Source organism: Tauraco erythrolophus, chromosome 11 (genome assembly GCF_009769465.1).
Source record: "Tauraco erythrolophus isolate bTauEry1 chromosome 11, bTauEry1.pri, whole genome shotgun sequence".
Taxonomy (NCBI): Eukaryota; Metazoa; Chordata; class Aves; order Musophagiformes; family Musophagidae; genus Tauraco; species Tauraco erythrolophus.
Genome location: NC_141475.1, coordinates 1,104,000 through 1,127,967, shown reverse-complemented (window position 1 = coordinate 1,127,967; position 23,968 = coordinate 1,104,000). Strand labels below are relative to the sequence as shown.

Genomic DNA, 23,968 nt, shown 5'->3' with positions numbered 1-23,968 from the left:
GCGCGGAGCTGTGCGAGATGAACCCTCGTGCTGTGCGTGCCCAAGGACTCGGCTTATTACGGAATCACGGTGATGAAGTTTCCGTTCTTTCCTGCGAGGAGAACAATCCGGGAATCCAACATTTAAGACTTTCAGTGAACTCAAACGCTCACCGTTGGTTTCAGCCATCATTCAGGACCGCTCTTCTCACCTCGACAAGGGAAGTTTCAGTCGTCTGAGGTGGACTTCTGCTTCCATTTTGTCACCTGTAGGACTGCCTGGTATCTATGCCCATCAGGTGGCTTAAAACACCTGGGTTAGCAGGCCCACACATGCCAGTCATTTAAAAAGAAATGACTTTATTTCTAAGCAGCAGAGATTTGGGGATGCTGGAAATACTCAGTAGGAACTGGACATCTAATTGTCCTTCTCAAATCCAAGAGCTGCTATCAGCAGATTTTGAATGATGTGTTAGAACTCACGATTCACCTGTTGTCGTAACAAGACCTTTGTAAGAACCAAACTGCATCACAACTGCCAGCTGTCAGATTTTCACCGTTTTCTTTCAATTATCAAGTCATTGCCACCACCAGAGACAAGACTCTTGCCTGGAAAGCATCTGTGTCAACTCTTCCACTCCTCGAAAGCATCCCCCGTGTTTTAACTGTGTTAGAATAAAGTCTCCCACTCCTTTGGACCAAGTTAGAATTGGACTCTCTTGACCAGTTGGTTACCCATATCAAACACCCACTGCAACACATCTATGAAAGGAGAAAAGAAAATCACTTTATTTTCAGTATACAGACTGAATCCCACCATAAAATAAAGGTAACGAGTGAGCACACATGAATAAAACGCTCCTCACTTAACAAGAGCCCACTTTTGCCATGCCCACTGAGGCCACCGGTTGCCACGTGGCGCTCACAGCTCTCCAGCGTTGTTTCCAAAAGCAATACTCCTAGGAGCAACGCTCCACCTACATTCAATCCAAAACCCACTTCCAGTCTGCATATAAGTGCTACATTTTCCTGTAGGCTTGAAATACTAGTTAGGTACAACACTATTTCATCACCTCTGCTCCCACACTGAGGCAGGTCCCCCTCCTACCCTCACACCAAAGCAAAATTACTTCTACAAAGAGGTAAAATCAGCAAGTTACAGCAACACGAACTCTCCGGAGGTGCAGAACGATGGCACGCTGCGACCTGCAGCACGTGAACAGGCAGCAGGGACAGCAAGATGTAAATACTGATGAGTCAGACACACGCGCGCGCGCAACCACCTCCGCAGAGCTTTCTCCATGCTGCGACTCCTTCCGTGTCACAAAAAAAAAAAAAAAAAGAGAGCCCTTCTCAAATTTAGTCCGTTTAAAGCTGCCAACAAAATGCTATTCCATGTGCTATCGATGGGCATGTTATTGCTTGTAGTAAACTGGAGAAGATTTGGACCTACGCAAGAGATTTGCTTGAGAAGCACAAAGGTCACCAGTGGCCCCTAAATGGTTTCAGAAAGTGAGATACCAGTTTGCAGCTGGTATCTCCCGCGTCCTCCACGCCAGCGGTCGGCGACAACGCTCTGCAGTTCTAACCGTGTGTCGTACCATCCTCCAGAACTCACAGCCAGTGCCTTCTCTGGCTCGTGCTTAAATACACGAAAGCATCAAGCCAGCACAAAGAAGTGTTACGGTTGTTTTCACAAAATTCATCCCGCTCGTCCTCGTCCACCTGAAAAAGAAGGTGACCTGGGTGGCAAAGGGCAGCAGTGCCCGATCCTCTCAACTCCCAAATGCCAAGAGGAGAGGAGCTGACGTTATCACAGAGATGTTTTACGTGCCCAGCGGAGTAGACACACACTCTCACTGGATTTTCGAGCTGCCAATGACCCGCCTGGCCCATGGTGAACCCGACCAAAGCGTTCAGGATTCCAGTCTTTACATCTTGCACCACTAATTGAATTTACAACTTACAACTGAGTGTCTTTAAGGAGTAACAAAGCAGCTCTTGGGATTTTTTCCAAGCAAACGCTGACTCAAAGGCTCAACACAGACTCACAGTGTCACATGGGAACACCAGCCCGTTCTGGACCCCCAGAGAGTCGCTGGCAAGGACTCCCTAGATCGTCCCTCGAAGCTACCCGCTGCGCAATCACGTCCTTCGCCAACGCATCCTGACTATAACCTTGTTCTACAGACTCTCTCGCTAACTATCCTCTTCAAATCCCTTCTGACTGCAAACGCTGGCCTTAACTTAGTATCACAAAATGGATAGATTTATCCTGTCTACTAATGCTCCAGATGCAACGCTACCTATAAAAACACACAACTAGCTCTTCCGGCAGGTGATCCAAACCAGCTGTGCTCTCAAACAGCAGATGGGCGAAGGTGGGCTGCAGATTGCAACATCTCCGAGCTTTCCGTACCACGAGGTGAGGTAGCAACAAGCAGCCTTTCGAAACAGCACCGTCTCCGTGTTTTTTCCTAGTATTAAATCCCTTTTCCACACAATTTAGTGAGTAAACTAGAGGCTTCTCTGGAGCAGCGGAAGAAGAAAAGAGATGGTAAATAAATAATGAACGATAAGAAGAACTAGGCCAATAGTTTTGCAAAGTTTTCCTTTTTGGTACCAGCACTGAGCACTGCTCGTTTTCAGGTGGAGAGAAATACAAAACACTTGAGTCTCTTTATGAGCTTAAAGTCCAAGTGACTTCTGCACGATCTGCTTGGCAATTTTGTTAAATTGTTCTCTGTCTTCCCGCCACATCTTGGAGGCGTCTACATTGGCTCCACTTTCATCATTTGGCTCTGAAACGAGAAAGACTGAAAGATAGGTGGGCAGGCAGGCAACGGAGCACGACCCTCTCGCTTTTTCAGCCTCTGTACTGCCACTTCCCCGTGGCTTTGGCACACTTCCCTGCTCGGGACAACAGAAACACTCCTAAAGAAAATCCAGTGACAGCTGCTGGATTCCCAAATGGTTCCGATTTAACTGATCACATGAGCATATGACAGCGAGGTCGAGTTTAGGTGAGAAAGAAGCAGCAGAGGAGCAAGAGTGTCTTTTGATTAAGCTCTCAGCAGCTGAGCCCCGGCATGCACATGGAACACCACAACGCGGCACCACCAGCGCCGTCAAGGGTGTTTCAAACTGCACGTTGCTCCCTGCAAAATGTTTTTTCTGGTTCTGTGGCTTCACAGACACAAAGCCCTCCCGACCAGGCCACCCAAACAGGCTCTGTCGCTCTTTGGGATGGCTTGTTCTATTAAAAAACAACAAATGAAAACCAAGAAAACCCATAGAATGCTTTCATTCCGGCAACATCTTTCATCCGAGGATTTCGGAGCGCTTTGCAAAGTACACTGAGCCCCGTGACTCCCAACACTTCATTCCGTACGGAGGTAAGCTGAAACATGGGATTTATCAGGTTCGTGGTCAGCGCTCAGCGGGACAACTGCCACGGGATTACACCGGTCACTAAGGCAGGACGTACTCCACACGCCAGTGCCAACCCACCCCAGCCTAGTTTATAGCAGATGTTTTGGGCTCGTGTCTTTCTCGGCACGATGCTGGTGGTTCGCCCTTAAAAGCCAGCAGATGTGCAGGTCACCCAGTTTGGAAAGCTTTGGTAAGTGCTATCTGTGGAGTCAGAGCTGAGAGTTTGCCAGCAGCCTGAAAGAAGCTGACCATTGATGTTTTAGACTAATTCCTCCAAAAGCTGTGGGAAAACAGGACGCACAGGCAGAGAACGAGAGAGACCAAGTGGCTCCCACGCTGACCAGCCCAGGTAGGGCTGCACCACAAACCCATGGCCTCCCAGGACTTGGAAGCCCAGCGAGGCACTGTCTGTCTGCACAGCTTCCCAGCAGTAGGTTACTATTCTGAAGCCAAAATGGTCCCATGTCATAATCAGCTGCTTGCTCTTCCATCAACTTTGCCACTTCTAAACCCTCCAAACCATCTAAAATCTTTTATCATTCAAAACTGATTCTAAAGGACGCAGCTCTGCCAGTTCAGTGGCTCTTTCCACTATGTGGAAAAGGATCCATCTCTAGGGAGCTGTACACAACAAAGCTGACCCCTGGCCCTTGCTGGATTTAGGGAAAGTCATTTCAAAGGCTGCACAAAAAGTTTTTCACCCCACCTCTCTTCTCAAACAGCCTTCCTCTGAACCAGATGGCAGAATGGGGCTGGCAAATAACAAACAGAAACGGAGGGTGCTGGCTCCTGAATCACAGAGGCCATGGACTCCAGTTTACTGCACTGGTTAGATCTGGCTGGTAACCCTTCAGCTGCTAAAGCCAAAATCAACACAGGCTGTGAGGCCTGCAAGAGCTGAACAGGCATCATGGCAAACACAAGGACAGAGCAGAGGTTTTGTGCGGGAGCAGGGAACCAGCTGAACCTCCAGACCCACCCGACCATCCCCATCTGCTCGGTTGCTGCTGAGCTGGAAGGAAAGCAGTGCAGTCGCTCACACAGCTGGAAAACACCTGTTTCCTAGTTCAGTCTTACAATTATTTTCAGAGAACTGGTTTATTAATAAATAAATACTAGGGCTTTAAGAACTGTGGTTGCTGCTGAGCAGCTTGAAATGTCCTTTGGTCACTGAACAAATCAAACAGCAAGAAGCAGCTCCAGCTAACTCAGTAACGGCTACCTGAGCTACTGCTAACGGAACAGCAGTCCTTACCTGCCAGCATGCTAACAACCGACAAGAGGATCTTTTCCACACTCTGCACGGGACTCCACCGCTCAGCGCTGCTCTCGTATCCCATGGGATCATCCCCAGGAGCATGAAGAATAGAGATGCAAACTCTCCCATCTGGGTAAACTGCACGAGAAGTACAGGGAGTTGATTGTTACTCAGTGGAAACACTTGGCCTCTCCAGATCTTCAGCGTGGATGAACGTTTGGACTTGGCCTTTGTATGACTAAAGCTAAACCCAGTTTTAAATTTCCTCTTCCAAACGCAAGAGGACACAAAATCTGAAAGACAAAAACTTAGCAAAAACTTCTTTTAAGCGAATCTAACAAACTTGGGTCATCCTTCCCCAAGAGAAGCCAGCCAGGAGCACTCGTCTCATTTAATAACCAGTGCCAGGCTCCATGGAACGAAATAAGAGATGCAGCCTGGTGGAACAAGGCAAGTATTTATGGACAGACACAGCTCTGAGCAGGTGACCAGTCCTACTTGAATCGAAGGGTAACAGTCACACAGCACTGAATTCACGCTGGAGTCCTCCACTGGACCGTGACCATAAAAAGAATAAAGCACACTTGCTCTGCTGCATCAAAGAGGGAAAAGCATTACGTTATTAAAAATATAATTGGTCTTATTTCGAACATTACTGAGGTGCAACCGGAAGAGTTCGCGCTACTTTTTAAGATCTTGGGTAAAGCTCAGCTGCGTTAAAGAGCATGGAAACAAGGTAGCCTGTCAATTAAGGACACAGATGTCTTCTCCTCCCACTTTTAGCATAAGCAGAGCATCTTCGCAGGCACTGGGCTCCGCTGTCCTGACGACGAGGCCAAAGGAAGATTGAAGAGGCAACACAAAGAGAAGGGAGTTCCAAACACAGCTTTAGCAACGTGGCCCAATTCTGCAGCCTCCCAAGGAATGACAACTTCAGCCTACCACTTCCAGTGCTTCTATTCCTCGGGTGACCAAACCTGTGCCATTGGCAGGGAAGCAAGACAAAACAAAGAGAGGGAATGGCCGCTGGAAGCAGCAGTGCCCCTTTCCAGTTCCTTCCATTCACCCAGCTGATGCCTGCACAAGCCTGCCACACTTGCAGCCCCAGGGTGGGGACTGGAGCTGGTCGAGCTGTAGCTGGGAGAGATGAAAAGAGCACGTGCTGAATCAGCACTTCTCCTTGCAGGTTAGGAACGCGCTGGTGGAAGGTAATTCACTCGTAAGCTACTCTGATGTTTTTATGCAGCACCTCGTTTCAAACAGCGGGGCCACAGCGGCACGGTCGAGGCAGATCCCAGGAAGACCAACGTCTCTTCCCACTCTGGCTAACGCCAGGCCGTGAATCCCTACTGTGAAGTTATCTCTGCCAGAGCATCCACGAACACCAGTTTATTTTAAGAGAAGATAGTTCTGTGGTTCTCGATTCCCCCTGTGCACAACACAAACTGCAAAGATAAGGGAACGCAGCAGACTTGAAAAAAGTTTTCCCTGCAGCTCCTCACAGGTGGAGGGGTAAGCACTTAAGGAACAGAAAAAGCACAGCACAGCCACCCACTTCTACAGCCTCTCTGGGTACGAGCAGACCACCACAACCCCACCTGAAACAAAAGATTCAGCCTTCCAGTACTTAAATGGGCCTACAGGAAAGCTGGAGAGGGGCTTTGGACAAGGGTGTGTAGTGACAGGACAAGGGGCAATGGCTTTAAACTGAAAGAGGGGAGATTTAGATTGGATCTAAGGAAGAAATTTTTCACTCAGAGGGTGGTGAGGCACTGGAGCAGGTTGCCCAGAGAAGCTGTGGCTGCCCCATCCCTGGCAGTGTTCCAGGCCAGGTTGGATGAGGCTTTGGGCAACCTGGTGTAGTGGAGGGTGTCCTTGCCCATGGCAGGGGGGTTGGAACTGGATGATCTTTGAGGTCCCTTCCAACTCTAACCATTCCATGACTCTATGATTCAAGTGTCTACTTTAGGTGATCTCAACTTTAGATTAACATGACCCAGAGTCACCGGACTTTAAAGAGCTGAGCTGACCACCATGTCACGGACCTAACGTGTTCCAGTTAACCCCACGGAGGACAAGCCCACACGTAGAGCCGCTCTGTAACACGTGAGAGTCAGGCAGTCTGTGCTTCCCCATGTCCCACTCCTCCTGGCTACGCTGCACACAAAGCCACTGTGAGCAGCGAACCTCGAGCCAAGGTTGCAACTGAAGCTGCAGAGTATTGCGTGGACACGGATTTGCTTGTGGAGACCGCTCCTGCTGAGAAGTTTGGCTGAATTAGTCCAGCTGGAGCAAGGTGTTGATGTGGACATGCTGCTGCCAGGTGCCAACTGCTGCAGTGCTGCAGACATCAGAGCTTCAGAGATGATGCTACACTGCCTCGGGTATGTCCACAGTTCTACGCTGTGACACGAAGGTTTGTCTTCCACAGGAGAACAGAAAGACGTGGATTAAACGGGCAAGAATCTGCATCAGTGGTGCTTCGAGAAAGGAAGAACAGAAGAACTTCGAGAAATCGCAAAATTCCTTGGAACAGGATGAAATAAAATCCATTCCCAGCTGAGTTTAAGGTTTATGCTATGAAAGTGCAGGAACAGCAGCTCAGAAGGAAACGCTAGGCAGGAGGGCAGCGTTTTCCTTTTATTCCTCTCAAGTTGCAGCCTTCCAGTACCTAAAGGGGGCCTACAGGAAAGCTGGAGAGGGACTTTTTACAAGGGCGTGGAGTGACAGGACACGGGGCAATGGCTTTAAACTGAAAGAGGGGAGATTTCCATTAGATCTAAGGAAGAAATTCTTCTCTCTGAGGGTGGTGAGGCACTGGCACAGGTTGCCCAGAGAAGCTGTGGCTGCCCCATCCCTGGAAGTGTTCAAGGCCAGGTTGGATGAGGCTTTGGGCAACTTGGTGTAGTGGAGGGTGTCCCTGCCCATGGCAGGGGGGTTGGAACTGGATGATCTTTGTGGTGCCTTCCAACCCAAACCATTCCATGATTCTATGATTCTATAAGTGGCCTAGCCCTAACAGCCTAGAACACAGATCCAGCCCATCAAATCTGGGTGATGATAAACAATCTTTACATAATCCATGTGATTTAGTAGCTGTCACAAGCAACAATTTTACAAAGAATGCCAAGCCTGACTCCAGAAAATAGTGCTCCAGGCTGCGAAAGGGGGCTTTAAGGTTTTTACCTGTCCGAGGCTCAAACTTGTTAGCTGTACTTGTTGTTACTTCAATTATTTCCACTGAAAAGTCTTAGGATAATACTGTCACCGCCGGAATTGCAGAGAAAAGGTCAGCAAAGCCTTAATATTCAATGGCTGCACATGCCATCTGCTTGGACAGAGCACTCTCTATTTCAGAAAGATCTCATCCGAAATGTTACTAAACCTGTGACTTACTGGGAAAAAAAAGCCATGCTGCCTAATAAAGCTGCATCCACACTTTGGTGAACACGAACAAATTTTCACTCGTTAAAATAACGCCAAACTACTCAAATACAAGCCACAGAGCAAGCCTGGAAAGAGTTTGTATTAATTCACTACACTTTACATACGTACAGAAGATTTATCTTCAGACTATTTCTACAATTGTTACAATTATTCCTGGAATCACCTTAACAGCAGTGGAATTATTGGAATCTTTATTGGACTGTTTATGACCAAAAGGTGTACGAGGATTAATGTGACAAAGAGAAAGTGACCCTAAGACAGAGCAAAATTGCTGCACAGCTGAACACTCCTACTGCATACGCAAGGTTGGAAAGGGAGAGAATACTCAAGGTTGGAAAGGGAGAGAATACTCAAGGTTGGAAAGGGAGAGAATACTCAAGGTTGGAAAGGGAGAGAACCACCCTCGGTAAGGACACCAGCTCTCCTGCTGCAAAAGCTTGGTTTTAAGATGCACGAGCAACCCACTTCCCCATACGTCCTGCTGCATCGGACTCACTGTTTGGATGGAACATCTCGCACGTGAACCTCATCTTCGGAGGACTTAAGGGGTAGTCGAGTGGGAAGCTCAGGATAGCAGGGAAAACCCCATACTCGAAACAGGTGTCTTCAGGACCCCTAGAAACAGATAAAAAGCTATTCACCAGCGTTTTAAATAGTTCTTTCACCCAAATTCTTGTTGCATGAGACATTTGAGGTTTGGGTTATGCCATCATCTCCAGAACGCAAAGAGTTAACACACTCTTCCCCCACACCTCAAACTTAAATCCAAACAGGGGGTTTGGGAGGGAAGGGGGAAATCAAAGCTTGCACACTAAATTACTAGGAAGGTCACAACACTGCTTAATTAGCAGGGTGTGTCTGGCTATAATTGGAGTATCTGGCTCCAAGGCACGTTCCAGGATTTGTGTGTCTGCACGTCGGGAGAGAGCCGAGGAGGCAGGTGTGGGACTCCTGTGCCTTTGAAGATACTGTGATGCTGCACAAGACAGAGATGTCAAACGCTGCAGCCCCAAAACCATTTCACAAAGCCGGCGGAGATTGACGCCGCCAGTATCGAGCACAACCACGCGTAAACACTCGGCACTATCTGACGCGAAAGCCGCGGCGGTGTTTTGCAAAAATCAAACCGTGGCTCAGGGACCGTGACTGCGAGATGCAGGACAAGTGTGTTACTCTGCACACTCGAGGTGTTTGGTTTGCACTCCCTCCAGCACACACAGAGAACTGGCTTCGTCGGGGTTCTTGTAGAGACATTTCCTTATTGTGTCCATCGCCCGGTTCAAAGCGCAATCAAGTTGAGAGTACAAAGACAAGTATTTCACCCTCCCTACATAAAACATTTCTGGGAGGTGAGCAAAAAAGTTTACGAGACGTGATTTATTCCAACTTGAGGAGCCATCTGGAAGTTGTAACACAAATACCACCTCCCTTGATTGGAAAGATCACGAAACGAGCTCCATCCTTGGAAATCCTGGCCTAGGAAACCTCACGCATTTAGTAAAAAGCTCTTCAAACAGGGGTTACGCTGTCTGGGGAATAAGGTTTAGGAATATATAAGGGAATAAGGTTTAGGAATACTCCTCCTCCTCCCAATCCTCCATGTCAGAAAGAACATAACAGTTCAAGACTCCTCACAGTTAAGACTGCAACTGGTAACCTACAGAAAAAGAAAACTGAGAGCAGCAAAACCTGAACTAGGAGGCTCACTCCAAAAAAAACTTCGGGATTCAAAAGACCTGGCCGGTAGATAAACACAACAATTACGTGATTTAAACCTGAATATTGACACTGGCAGGTAAGATTAGAGAAACACATGGACATATGGCAAGAACAAAAGCTAAACTATCTCAACCAAGAACAAAAGCTAAGCTACCTCAACCGTTTTGCTCCCTTTCTGGCCTTTTCCCTAAATTCAGTCAGGATTCAATTCGCATCTGAGAGTAAACAGAACGCATTTTTTCATGAACATGTTAATTCCAGCTGCATTTTAAAGGCTTATTGTTGAACTTCTAAGAGTACGTCCATACAGCATTGAAAAGCTGGTGGGTGTCTGATGTTCTGAGAGCAAACACACAGCCTTCAGGGCTCTTCCCTCAAATACGTTAACCCAACGCGCTCCATTTCAGGCCCAGCATTATGTGAGCAAAATGCTTTTGTTTCAGCCATTCACTGCTGCCAGGATGACATCAAAGACATTAGGAAAGTTAATCCAAGACAGCGTTTGCAACTGCAGAACACTCAGGAGGCCGCCACGATGTTTAAACTTGACGGCATCACGTTTAGTTCAGAAAGGACATCAGCAGGGCCAGAGGGGTAGAGCGCCCAGGTCCCTTTGCAATCACACCATCCGCTCTGCAAAGAAGAGCACACCACATTCAGAGGCCTCCATGCCTTATGCCATGATCTCTAGAGAACCTGTCCTATGAGGAGCGGCTGAGGGAGCTGGGACTGGTCAGTCTGGAGAAGAGGAGGCTCGGGGGGACCTTCTCGCTCTCTACAATTACCTGAAAGGGAGTTGTAGGGAAATGGGGGTCGGTCTCTTCTCCCACGTTAGGAATGACAGGACAAGAGGGAATGGCCTCAAGTTACGCCAGGGGAAATTTAGGTTGGATATCAGGAAGAATTTCTTTCCAGAGAGGGTTGTGAAGTATTGGAACAGGCTGCCCAGGGAGGTGGTGGAGCCCCCATCCCTGGAGGTGTTGAAAAACCGTGTGGATTTGGTGTTGAGGAACATGGTTCAGGGACCCTGACAGTGCAGGGTGAATGGTTGGACTCGATTATCTTGAGGATCTCTTCCAACCAGATGATTCTATGATTCTATATGATTCTATCTCATCCAAGCTGCTACGCCAGCTGAAGTCCAGTATACCCAGTGCACGAGTAGGTTAGCCAACAGGCCAGTTGCCTTGAGCATCTCCCACACCCTGGGAAAGACAAAGCACTTGAAGGCACTTGCTCTGCACAGGCTCAAGGCATAGAACTTTTAAGAAAAACCTTGTCCCAAACCTGCTCCATCTAAGGCTCTTTACTGCACGATGCTCCTCTACAGCCTTCCCTAAAGCACCGCAGAGCTGACATCAGTTCTCCTCCAGCCGTTACGTGGCATTAAATGACCTGCTGGACAATCAAACTGTTCAGTAGTGACATAAAACACGTCATGAAAGTAAGGAACTCTGAACTCCATGAGCTGGCTGTTACGCAGGCAAGGGGAGGAAAAGGATGGGGGGTATCTGCCGAAACAGGAGGGAGAAGCGCACTGACACGGGCAATTCATTCCGTAATCAGAGCTTCATGGACATTTGTAAATGGCTTCTTATTTGTCAAAAGATGCTGGAAAAAGACCAAAACTCACCGTCATCAGATGGTGAAAAGGGGAACTCCACGCTAAACAACAGTCATGAGCCTAATGAGAGATCTAATTACCTTTCTAAACGGGTTTTTGATAAGTTGACTTCAATTTATACTGTTGAGTTTCCAAGCGACCTTTAGGCTAATAAAGTTCTTAACAATTCACGTGGTTTTGTGTCTTTTGAGGATAAACTTCACTAGCAACACCACCCTGGCAAACGCCAACCAAAGAGGGCAAAACGTGGTCTTGAAACGTTCCATTGACGAGCCGGCCCACCGCAACGCAGCCTGCAGGACCTGAGGCAGCGCTGCGGAGCTGAGCGGCACTACGGAACACTCTTGATGTGCTGGGGCTATTGATCACCACTAAAAAAAAAGTCACCTCGTTGCAAAGATTTGCCTTTCATAAACGCTCTCGTTCAGCTGCTGTTTGATGTTGTACCCAACGGGTGTGTTTTACGCCAGGCTCCAAACCTGTTCAGAGGGATCACCGCACCGAATTCTCAGTTCTGGATCCACTACACTCCCTTTGGGAGCCTAAGAACTGTTGTAGCACTCAGACATGTCAACACAGCCTTAATGTTTAGATGTTCAACATTTATCCAGCACTGCTGCTGCAGGCAAGAACACCGGAAATACAAATTATTATTACCATGATTTTAAAAGGCACTATTTTATCTCGGAGCCAAGCTCTTACATCAATCTGTGTAACACTGCCCAGCCCACCTCTGAATTGAGAAATGGGTGGTGTCTTTTCTCTCTTCGGTCTCTTTTTTTAAAAAATTTATTTATTTGCCATCACATGTGCTCTAGCTTTATATAAATTGGGTGGGAGGAAAAAAAAAAAAGTATTCTGTTCTCTATTACACTACTTACCTTTCATGCTTCATCTGTCTGAAAATTTGAACCTGACTTTACTTAAATTTCTGAATTGATAAATGGGTGGTGTCTTTTCTCTCTTAGGTCTCTTTTTTTTTTTTTAATTTATTTATTTGCCATCACTGTGCTCTAGCTTTACATAAATTGAGGGGAGGGGGGGAAATATTCTGTTCTCTTCTTTATTACGCTACTTACTTACCTTTCACACTTCATCTGTCTAAAAATCTGAAGCCAGCTTTACTTAAATTTCCTCACCTGCACTTCTTTCACTCCCACAATCTCGCACAGCACATTTGAGATCACAAAACACTCGAGAAGATTATCACAAATAGAAACAAGTCATGCAGTTTGCTTTCCAAACGTAGGCAAACACTTCTAACAGGGTTTTGTAAAGAGATGAAAGTAACCCAACGTGTTTAGAGTAAACACGTTCCTATTGTACCGCAGCTTCAGAATGCAGCACATCTTAAAAATAAAACTTCATTATGACACACACACAACACAGAAACCAAAACTAAAGCACCTCTGCCTCTCATTTTGTGCTGACACAGACCTGAAGCTCAACGCTCAGCACTTTAAAGGGCTCTCCAGTCTGCCCAGCAGCTCCTCTGGTGGTTAAGAACGTTACGGGAAACACGAGAAAAAGTATGTTCCAGGCAATGAATCAAATCCAAAAGTACTTCCGTGCGTCCCCCATGGAAGCTTTACTAAACTGCACCACCTCTGCTACGAGCAAGTACTGATAGGCAGGAACTTCCAGGAATATTCCAAGAAGTGCATTAAATCCTCTGGGATTTCGACGCTCCAAGCAACGCGCAACTGCCTGAACCGTAATTTGCTGCATGACAAAGCACGAGTTTCGGAAGAGTGATCCCACCCATCCCAACTATCCCACTTGCAGAAAGAGAAAGCCTTCACAGAATCCCAGAATGTCAGGGATCGGAAGGGACCTCAAAGGATCATCCAGTCCAATCCCCCTGCCGGAGCAGGACCACCTAGATCAGATCACACAAGAACGCATCCAGGCGGGTTTGGAACATCTCCAGAGAAGGAGGCTCCACAACCTCTCTGGGCAGCCTGTCCCAGCGTTCTGGTACCCTTACTGGGAAGAAGTTCTTCCTCATGTTTAGGCAGAACCTCCTATGTTCCAACTTATACCCATTTCCTCTTGTCCTGTCATTGGATGCCACTGAGAAGAGCCTGGCTCCATGCTCATGGCAGTCACCCTTTCCATATTTATAAACATTAATGAGGTCCCCCCTCAGTCTCCTCCAAGCTAAAGAGACCCAGCTCCCTCAGCCTTTCCTCATCAGAGAGATGCTCCACTCCCTTCATCATCTTTGTGGCCCTGCACTGGACTCTCTCCAGCAGTTCCTTGTCCTTCTTGAACTGAGGGGCCCAGAACTGGACACAATATTCCAGATGCGGCCTCACCAGGGCAGAGTCGAGGGGGAGGAGAACCTCTCTCGACCTACTCACCACACCCCTTCTCATACACCCCAGGATGCCATTGGCCTTTTTGGCCACAAGGGCACATTGCTGGCTCATGGTCATCCTGCTGTCCACCAGGACCCCCAGGTCCCTTCCCCCTGTGCTGTTCCCCAACAGTTCAGTCCCCAACTTGTACTGGTGACTGGCCTTGAGACACTGCAGCCAAAATCTCTGGCGTCAGGCAACAAATCACCTATTTCCAGGCTGTTTATTTTCAGGCTACCAGGAAGCACAACCTGTTCGTGGCAGGATAAACCGGTGCACGTAAGCAGAGGCATTTGCCAGCTCTTCATCTCCATCACCAAAGGAGCAGTGGTAATCCAAACCTCCATCTACCGAGGCTTAAAATAACCCAGAGGCTCACGCTCACCAGAGAGCAGGATCACCCACGCAGCCAGCTTGTGCGGAATAGCTGATGTGCTACGGCTTGGGACGCTCCTGGATTGGTGGTGTGCCTGATCCCAAGAGACAGAAATCTTGGTTTCCATCCCCAGACAACACACTCCGAGCAAACCGAGCGAGGGCAATTCTGCCACCCACGCCAGATGAGAATCTCATAAGTCAGCAGCGGCGGTTGCAGTGGAAACCTGCGGAGAGCACGGCAGGAAGGCTGCGAGCATGGCCACCGCCTGCTGCCCCAGCGTCCTCCGGCACCCCGTGGCCCTGGCCGAAGGAAAGGAAATCACCAACTCTTACCAAAGAAATCTTGGAACGCAGACCCTGGATGTACCCTAACAACAGACCATCAGCTTCAAGACAGGCTGAGCGGTTTGGAGCTTCTTCATCTTTTAATTCTGTAGCATTTGTGTAAACTGTCAGACCTGAGTGACAAAGGTCTCTTTCCCTCTCCTCTACCCTTCCAAAACTTTATTTTGTAAAAATCACCAGTTATTGCATGTACTCAAAGCTCCCAGAGAAGGGTACGGCATGAGTAAGAGAGTAGGAGCAAGAGAGAAGACAACTTGTAAGATGCTGGGCAAGAAGATTTTGTCTTTTCACGGCAAGTTTTGCTACGAACAACCGTACCCAACAGTTTGGGAGTGGAAGAAAGAGGACACAACTTCGTAAAGAAGCTTTTGTCATCCTCCAAAACACAGCAGGTAGCAATCAGAGCTATTCACCAACAGAACAGCTTTCTACACGGACCCACTGCTCTCAACGTCTTTACACCACCAGCCAACTCAAGATGTGTAAAGAAATTCAAAAGAATTATTTGTTTTTAACTGCCTCGGATCAATCCCCTTCCATTTTTCTAGAAAAAAATTTAAGAGTAAGTAAACTAATTTTAGACATTGATTTTTTGTCTCCTATCACTGATAATCCGTGTACTTTGCTCCACTTAAAACGTGAGAAAAACCTGTCCTGTATTTGCAGTTGAGCAGTGCTCCCAGCAGGATTTTGTGACCTACAAGCAATCCATCGCTCCCTACAGCGTTTGTACGTCCCACGGACAGCCAAGGGAGCCCACATGAGGATTCCTGTCAAATTTGCAAGTTATTTATGCTGAATGTTGCTTATCATAATGACACCTGCGCAACTAATGATCACTTTAGTCCCAACGCTGCCTCTGTCACACTGTTTAAATTCCAAATATAACTCCCTGTTTGGGTCAGGAAAGAAGTTCCCAGCCAAAGGCAAGCCAAGGTTACGCAGAACTGGTACTATTTTCTTACGTCCTCGTTCTAGAAGCTAATCACAGGGTGCCCGCGCTGATTTCAGATACAAACCAGTATCAACTCACATAATCAGAGCTTCCCATTCAAAGAAGTTCTCTTCGTTCATGGGACCTGGGAAGAAAAAAACCAAACCAACGCTTAGTGTTACCTGACCGCAGGGCTACGGCTCCACAGCGCGCAAACCCTGCCCAGCTCCTCACCTGCTACTATCCCTTCTGGTGGGTTCAGGGTCAGCTCTGTGAAAACAAAAAACACAAAGAAAGGTTAAAATGGCATTTCAGCTAGGGGTGGCTGCAGCTTAGCAGAGGCCCCACCAGCAAACACCCTTGGAGAAAAGCTTGAGGACACCATGGGAGGAATCTTCTGGTCATGCTTTACTGGGCAAAACTCCCCATCCAGAAGGCTCAGTATCTCACTGCTGCCAATTTAACCTCTTTGGGCGAGACAGTTATTTGGTGTTTTGTGCTTTTTCAGGCTCCCAAAACTCGTCTTCCCAGGGGCAATTTAAAACTGAGAAGGAAAAAATAATAGTTTTTCCACAAAGCATGGGAAGCACTCCTCTCTTGGAGCACTGTGGAATCTCCAGGTACAAACTCAACAGCCTGAAGAGAACACAGGTTGTATTCCTGTACCCTCTCTGCACCAATCCAGACTTGACAACATCTCAATACAAAACCCAAAACGACGCAAAAAGTTGGAAAAGCAGAAGGCACTGGAACAGGTTGTCCAGAGAAGCTGTGGCTGCCCCATCCCTGGCAGTGTTCAAGGCCAGGTTGGATGGGGCTTTGAGCAACCTGGTGTAGTGCAGGGTGTCCCTGCCCATGGCAGGGGGATTGGAACTGGATGATCTTTGAGGTCCCTTCCAACCCAAACCATTCCATGATTCTATGATTCTAAGGGAGAGAGATTTGACGACCGTCTCTGTTCCTTGAATCCAATCCGACTCCCCCTGCATGCTCTGGAAAAATGCAGGTAAAAAAAGAAGCAGCAATAAAGTTTGCAATAAAGAAGCAGCACATGGCAAGTTTGGATCAACCAACCCTCACTTGCTGCAGGAAACTGGTACAATTCCCAATTTGTACAACAACCTGCAGCATCAGAACCTCATTTCAAGCCTGCTGGAGACCAGCACTGTGCGCTGGTAAAATAACAACCTACTGCAACGACCAGTGACTTCCAGTTTCCTAAGCCCTGTGGGGTGGCAGCAGCTGGTGAGGCAAAGCTCAGCCTTGCACGGGCAACCAGCAGACCTGCAGTCCCCGGGGGGCTGAACACCAGCCCCAAAGCTCAGAGCCAGAAGCGGGGCAGCCAGCGGGACCGGTGGCACAAGGTGACACTCCGAGGGTGTCAGGCAGGAGGAGGTGACAGTGATTAGGCCAATTTACCTGAGGGATGTGAGCTGCTGATCTGGAACGGTGTCTCCTAACTGATGGCCTGGCGACTGCGAGTGGCCCGTGGCACACGGACCGCAGCCGCGGGAAGCGCCACGCGCGTTCCCACGCAGGGAAAGGAGCACCCGGGGAACATGGGAAGTCCCAAACCCACAAACGAGGCGCTCGACCTCATTTGTGCCAGGCTAGACGTGAAAGCTGCGGGCAGCGCTGCACAAAACGGCGCACGGATTTTTGTCTGGAAAGAGCTAGGTCACTGCTGGAAGCAAAAACGTGCTGAGATGCGCCGGCAGGGAAGACAGGGAAACTCTCTGGCTCACTCGGATTGCCCCGGCTGAAGTTCAAAAGCACACGGCAGCAGACCGAAACTCGGCGCTAGGGTTTCCCACGACGCCCGGACATTAAGGAGCAGGTTTTTCCAGCTTGATAGCGGGTCTCTAACAGCTTTTCCTGTTGATGTTTTTCGACAGAAAGAGGCAGATGTCAAACTCAGGAGCTCCCGGAATCATTTTGCTCCATCTTGTGGCTCTCTCTAAGAAGCAAAAACTCTTTGGTACTTCCCACGATTTCCCTCGAAAAGCCCAGCAGCCTTTGCAACCGTCCGATGGCAGCATCTGCGTGTCCCCCGCAGCTCTCCACCCCCAAGGAAAGCCAAGAAGACAGGAAGCAGGAGCTAAACCTCGCCGAGCAAAGGGTTTTTACAAGGATGGAGGCTCAATTCTCCACCTCCCCTTGCTCAGCTTTCCCCTCGGAGATCAGTAAAAGAGGTTTCTATCCTTAAGGATCAGGTGAAGTGCTAAATGGACAGTGCAGGGGACCACATCCTGGGCTGCATCCAAAGCAGCGTGGGCAGCAGGGCAGGGGAGGGGATTCTGCCCCTCTGCTCTGCTCTCCTGAGACCCCCCTGCAGTGCTGCGTTCAGCTCTGGGATCCTCAACATCAGAAGGACATGGAGCTGTTGGAGCGAGTCCAGAGGGGGTGACAAAGATGATGCAAGGGCTGGAGCACCTCTGCTCTGGAGACAGGCTGAGAGAGTTGGGGCTGTTCAGCCTGGAGAAGAGAAGGCTCCAGGGAGACCTTCCAGCACCTTCCAGTGCCTAAAGGGGCTACAGGAAAGCTGGAGAGGGGCTTTGGACAAGGGTGTGTAGTGACAGGACAAGGGGTGATGGATTTAAACTGGAAGAGGGGAGATTTCCATTAGATCTAAGGAAGAAATTCTTCCCTCTGAGGGTGGTGAGGCACTGGCACAGGTTGCCCAGAGAAGCTGTGGCTGCCCCATCCCTGGAAGTGTTCCAGGCCAGGCTGGATGGGGCTTTGAGCAACCTGGTGTAGTGGAGGGTGTCCCTGCCCATGGCAGGGGGGTTGGAACTGGATGATCTCTGAGGTAAAAAGAATAAAACAGAAAGCCAGAAAAAGAATCAGTTTTGAAAGAGGAAAAAGGGGAAGGCCAAGAAAAGTCCGGGCGGAAAACAAGGGAGCGGCCGAGTCATGAGGAGAGGCTGTGGCTGGCAGCTGCTGCTGGAAGGGAAGGCAGACAAGGCAACACCACCACGCCAGGGTGCCCCAGGGGTTTGCGGAGAGCTCTCTACTCGGACACACACGTTGGGTGCACGTTGGAGGAGCCCACGGCGGTGCAGCCCACCAGCTGGTTCAGAGCAATGTCTCTTTTAGGCACTGGAGAGCGTCTGGAGCAGTTTCCATCTCCACAGCCTCCACGAGGTATCCTGATGGGTCTGCGGGGCAGCTTTTGCCGCACGCAATCAGGGAATTTGCTCCCAAATCCAAACACAACGGAATTCCAGCTTGTAGCACCACAGCTAAACCTGACTTTAAGGGCTTTGCTTGTAAGCCAAGATGGAATGAGACAGAACTGATGCTCCTGAAGTGTAACACTTCCAGTAGTACCTGGGGCAGATTTGGGTGCAGGCACAATCCATGCCCCCCTTTTCACACCACTGCTCCTTATGGAGTCACTACAGCGCAATTACACCTGGGCCAAAAGGAGGAGAGCTGAAAGCACAACTCCACAAGAGCAACGAAACTAGTGAAGGGTTTGGAGAACTTGTCCCATGAGGAGCGGCTGAGGGAGCTGGGACTGGTCAGTCTGGAGAAGAGGAGGCTCAGGGGGGACCTTCTCACTCTCTACAATTACCTGAAAGGGAGTTGTAGGGAGATGGGGGTCGGTCTCTTCTCCCACGTTAGGAATGACAGGACGAGAGGGAATGGCCTCAGGGAAATTTAGGTTAGATATCAGGAAAAATTTCTTTCCAGAGAGGGTTGTGAAGTGTTGGAACAGGCTGTCCAGGGAGGTGGTGGAGCCCTCATCCCTGGAGGTGTTTAAAAACCGTGTGGATTTGGTGCCAAGCAACGTGGTTTAGGGACCCTGACAGTGCAGGGTGAACAGCTGGACTTGATGATCTTGAGGGTCTCTTCCAACCAGATGATTCCATGATTCTATGATGCCTTGTTAAAGAGGTTAATAAAAAGACTTAAAAGAGAAGTTCGACAGTCTGCTTCCCGAAAACTGTGACGGATTTCACGTATTTCCGAGGTGATCAAACACACAAGACTCAGGAAACATTACGGGCACATACACACTTCAGTATCTGACCGCGTCTGCACTGAGATGCTCGAAACCAGAACCTTGTTCTTCCTGCTCTGCTAGAAATCCTGTTTTCTTCCCTCTGCTCCGACGCAGCATCCGATCAGCGCTGCCGGATTCTGTCCCATACAAAGAAGATGTGGGTTTTTTTTTCTGTGAATTGCCAAATCTCAGAATTAACATACCTCTGGTTTTAACCCGACAGCACTCCCGATGATACCTGTTGGCATTACAACTCATTGCTCTACCGCCTGTTTGTGCCACAACCGGGCACTACAATTCCTGCATTTCGACAGATTTGGGTGAATACTTTTGAAATAACCCGGTTTAGATTTGAAAAGTTCAGCCAGCGATCAGACGTCTTCAAGATCATGCAGCCAGGAAACGGTAAATGTAAGAAAAACAGGTTTCCTTCTCAACTCTCACAAGCGTGAGCTGCTACTGAGAGACTAATTTCAGGCTTTAATATTATTCTAAATCTAGAAGAAACAACAAATATATGCTCTAACAGAAATTATGCCTTTTTATAGCCAATTTTTTTTGACAGCTTTATCTACAGTATTTCTAGCAGAGTAGAAAAACAGTCAGATAAACATAAGAGCGCAAAAAGTCATCACACTCCAAATGTGCAAAGATCTAGATGAGGACGAAACCCAAATCCATCTCATCCGGCTGCTCACAGCCACCTTCCCTTCCATCTCCACAGAGAAGGGAAAACAGTGCAATTTCACAGCCTCTCCCAGAACGGAACAACATATTTGGGCTCCAACAGGTAGAAACTCCTCACGACGTCATGCATTTTTCACATAAACTAACAACAAACCTTGCTTTAAAGATTTAAACACACGTACATAGCCAAAATCAAAGACCAAAACTAAAAAAAAAAAAAAAAAAAAAAAAGGCAAGTAAGGAAAGAATTAGAAGCCTGGTAAACAAAATACACCCACCAGCAAGGCACTGGCTGCCAAACACCTCTGTCACGACTAGAAGTGACTAAAGGGAAGAGACAGAGAAAATGGAAAACTAAAGAACATTCACCCAGAGCCACGCAGCGCTTACGCCAGCGCCAGGAACACCACCAGCACGAGGAACAACACCACCACCAGGAACACCACCACCACCAGCACCAGGAACAACACCACCAGGAGGAACAACACCACCAGCACCAGGAACACCACCACCACCAGGAACAACACCACCAGGAGGAACAACACCACCAGCACCAGGAACACCACCAGCACCAGGAACACCACCAGCACCACTAGCACCAGGAACGAGCTAGAGGCTCACACCAAGCTGAACCTCAGACCGCAGCCCTGGCCCCCGACACGACTTTCTCTTTTTCTGCACGGAGGCAGCCCAGCTACCTGCGACGAGGAACCGGGTTTATTTTTCAAAATAACTTTTGCTGAAAATTTCCACAGGGCAAAACAGCTTCTGAAGAGCCACGACTGCCCAGTCTTGGGTGAGGCACTAGGGGGGGGGTTATGATTCAGGCTTGACTCTGGGTTCTGCAGCCAAGAGCTAAAGCAAACTAACACCCCTGGAAACGTGCACCCAACATAATCCAAGTGGCCACAGAAACAGAAAAGTTTGGCTTACTCTGCCTTCTGTAACTCGGGTCTCCAGGAGCCAAAGCTTTTTATGCTTAGTCATTGGAATTATGTTCATTTTCAACAACACTATGCTTTATTCCAGTCGGGAAAGTATTTATAAAGGAAGATCACAAGCAAGACATTGTCTCAGTTCACAGGAAGTGTTACCCTGAGCAACCACTCAGAGGAGGTTCACGTAGCATCTGCCTGCAGCACTAAATCAAACTCTTTTTGATGCTATTTAATATTCTGCTTCCTGCAGAAGCCGTTCATACACGACACTCGAGTGAGATCTCAGAGCTTCTCAACAACAAAGCATCACAAACGCCTTTTGGCACGGAGGGGATTTATGTAAGAGATCAGACAAAAGCAGAGTCAAGTCTTTTTGGAAGTGCCTTTCAGGTCAGGGCTTCTGGATCACAACAGAAAACGGCAGGTTTCTAGGGCACGCTGCCAGCACCAGCTCTACCCGCATGACCGCGCCGGCGGGGCCGGCTCACCACCCCGAGCAGGAGACCGAGGGGTGGGGTGGAGGGGCCCCAGAGCAGCCCTGGCCCTGGGAACACCTGCGTGACGTTCAGCGGAGAGACCCGTGCTCTGCAGAAACCACGTGTCTGTAAATATTTTACGCAGGCTGGAGGCTTCCACTGAACGATGGTGAAGGGAGAAACAACTCCTCGTCCCTGGACAACCTCTGTAAAGGACCTTCCATGGAGCAGGAGGCCAGTTCTTGCTGCCTAGCACCATCCTTCCCCTACCAAACGCTGCTTTTTTTCTCCATTCTACTTCCTTGCCCCAAACAAAAGCCAGAACAGAAGCCAAAAGCAACTAGACAAACAAACTGAAAAAAAATTCTTGCCAAAAAAAGACACCTGGCGAGGTCACCGGGGAGCAGATCACCCACTTCGGGGGAGAAGTCCCAGCAGGACCCCGCTCCCTGTGGTGGGCAGGCAAAGACCGCTGCTCGTCACCCCCTGCGGGTGACACCTCGCACAGGTTTGGAACAAGGAACGGACGAACAAACGTGCGGTGCTGAGCACCAGATCTGAGTTCACACGCTGCGACTCACCGCCGCGCTGCCACCGAGGTCTCAGCAAAACACCTCTAATTATCTCTGAGGGCACAAAGCTCCACAACGGAGCTTCCGTGGCTGTCTTGTGTTCCACGTGGAAAATTTAACTGGGGAAAAAAAACCCAAAACACACAAACAAAAAAAACAACAAAAAGAATTGGCCCCTTGCCCAGGACTCCCCCACGGCTGAGCTCCCCGTGCCACAGCATCTCTGATGTGTCACCCATCATCCCAGTCATGGCACGGAATCCCAGACATGCCACGGCATCACCCCAGATGTGCCACAGCATCCCAGTCGTGCCACATCAGCAGCATCCCAGTCGTGCCACATCAGCATCATCCCAGTCGTGCCACGGCAGCATCATCCCAGACACGCCATGGCACCCCAGACGTGCCACAGCATCATCCCAGACATGCCACGGCATCATCCCAGATGTGCCACGGCATCATCCCAGATGTGCCACGGCATCCCAGTTGTGCCATGACACCCCAGATGTGCCACACCATCATCCCAGACGAGCCACGGTGTCCCAGTTGTGCCACGGCATCCCAGTCGTGCCACATCGGCATCCCAGTCGTATGGCACCAATCATTCTTACCCAGCTGGAATGAGTTGAGATAATGAACTAATTACTAATCAACTCAAGGTACCGACCCTGCCTACAAGAGGCAGGCCATTTCCTCCTGGCTGCGGAGGATGCAACAGCGTCCTTGGTGCCGTAGCCCAGGCTGGTGAGCAACAACTGGTGACCCCGATGTGATACATCCGTGAGACCCTGGGAAGCCCCGACTCCCTCGCCGAGCCGAGAGCCCGAGCCAAAAGAGCCAGAGCCGGAGCCGGGAGCTCGAGCGAGAGTCCTTTGGAGAAGAAGGTAAAGCCGCAAGCCCCAACGTGGTATTTGCGGGAGGGAAGCGTGCTGGAGTTGGATGAATGGGCCGGGTCTCTGCTTACCCTTAAAGCCATTGTGAAAACAAAAAATGGTAAAACAAAAAGGGGGAATTATGGCACCAATCATTCTTACCCAGCTGGACTGAGTTGAGATAATGAACTAATTACTAATCAACTCAAGGTACCGATCCTGCCTACAAGAGGCAGGCCATTTCCTCCTGGCTGCGGAGGATGCAACAGCGTCCTTGGTGCCGCAGCCCAGGCTGGTGAGCAACACAGTCGTGCCACGGCATCCCAGTTGTGCCACAGCATCATCCCAGTCGTGTCACGGCACCCTAGACGTGCCACGGCGTCGTCCCACTTGTGCCACGGCACACCAGCCGTGCCAACCGCCCCCCAACCGCCGCTCGGTGCCGCGGGCCCGGTGCACCGGCGGGGTTCCCATCTGGCCTGCAGTCCCGGCGAAGGGAGAACAGCCTGGCAGAGGGAAGCGGTGCCACCCAGCACCCTCACCCACCGCCACACCTCAAAGCCCCCGGCGCTCCCTAACCCCCACCGGGTGCCTCTGCGGGGACGCGGGGAGAGCTCCGCAGGCCGAGCGGCCGGCGGGGGTGGGGAACGGCGGCCAGCGGGGCACGGGGAGGTGCCCCGGGAGGAAGGAGGGAGGGCGGCCCGCCGCCTCACCGCTCCGCCCGGCCCGCCGCCACCGCTCCGCCCGGCCCGCCGCCTGCCCCGCCGCCTCACCGCTCCGCCCGGCCCGCCGCCTGCCCCGCCGCCACCGCTCGGCCCGGCCCGCGGCCCCCCGGGCTTCAAGACGGATGCCGCTTTCAGCCGCCGCTCCCCCGACTCACGCTTGTACTCGGCCATCAGCCGCTTGAGCGCCGTCCCCGCCATGGCGCGGCCCCGCCGC

General features: G+C 49.8%; 1 protein-coding gene across 2 annotated transcripts; it reads right to left on the bottom strand.

Moving 5' to 3' along the window:
* Positions 1-448: 448 nt before the first annotated feature.
* Positions 449-23,968, bottom strand: UBE2G2 (ubiquitin conjugating enzyme E2 G2). 2 transcript variants are annotated; one of them, XM_086618465.1, is made up of 6 exons: positions 23,910-23,968; positions 15,710-15,745; positions 15,575-15,620; positions 8,612-8,730; positions 4,666-4,806; positions 449-2,794 (listed from the first exon to the last, which is right to left on the bottom strand). In XM_086618465.1, the coding sequence occupies exons 1-6, from the start codon at positions 23,950-23,952 to the stop codon at positions 2,667-2,669; spliced, it is 513 nt and encodes a 170-aa protein (XP_086474591.1). In that variant the 5' UTR covers positions 23,953-23,968; the 3' UTR covers positions 449-2,666. The 2 variants fall into 2 exon arrangements, with proteins under 2 accessions (XP_086474591.1, XP_086474590.1); XM_086618464.1 differs by having other exon boundaries at positions 449-2,779.

Excerpts from the sequence above, each read along its gene's own strand:
- UBE2G2 (XM_086618465.1), bottom strand. The coding sequence starts at position 23,952 with ATGGCGGGGACGGCGCTCAAGCGGCTGATGGCCGAGTACAAGC. Across the intron at positions 15,746-23,909 it reads GCTGATGGCCGAGTACAAGC|AGCTGACCCTGAACCCACCA; the intron begins GTGAGTCGGGGG and ends TTGTTTTCACAG. Across the intron at positions 2,795-4,665 it reads GGTTGTTAGCATGCTGGCAG|TCTTTCTCGTTTCAGAGCCA; the intron begins GTAAGGACTGCT and ends CCTATCTTTCAG.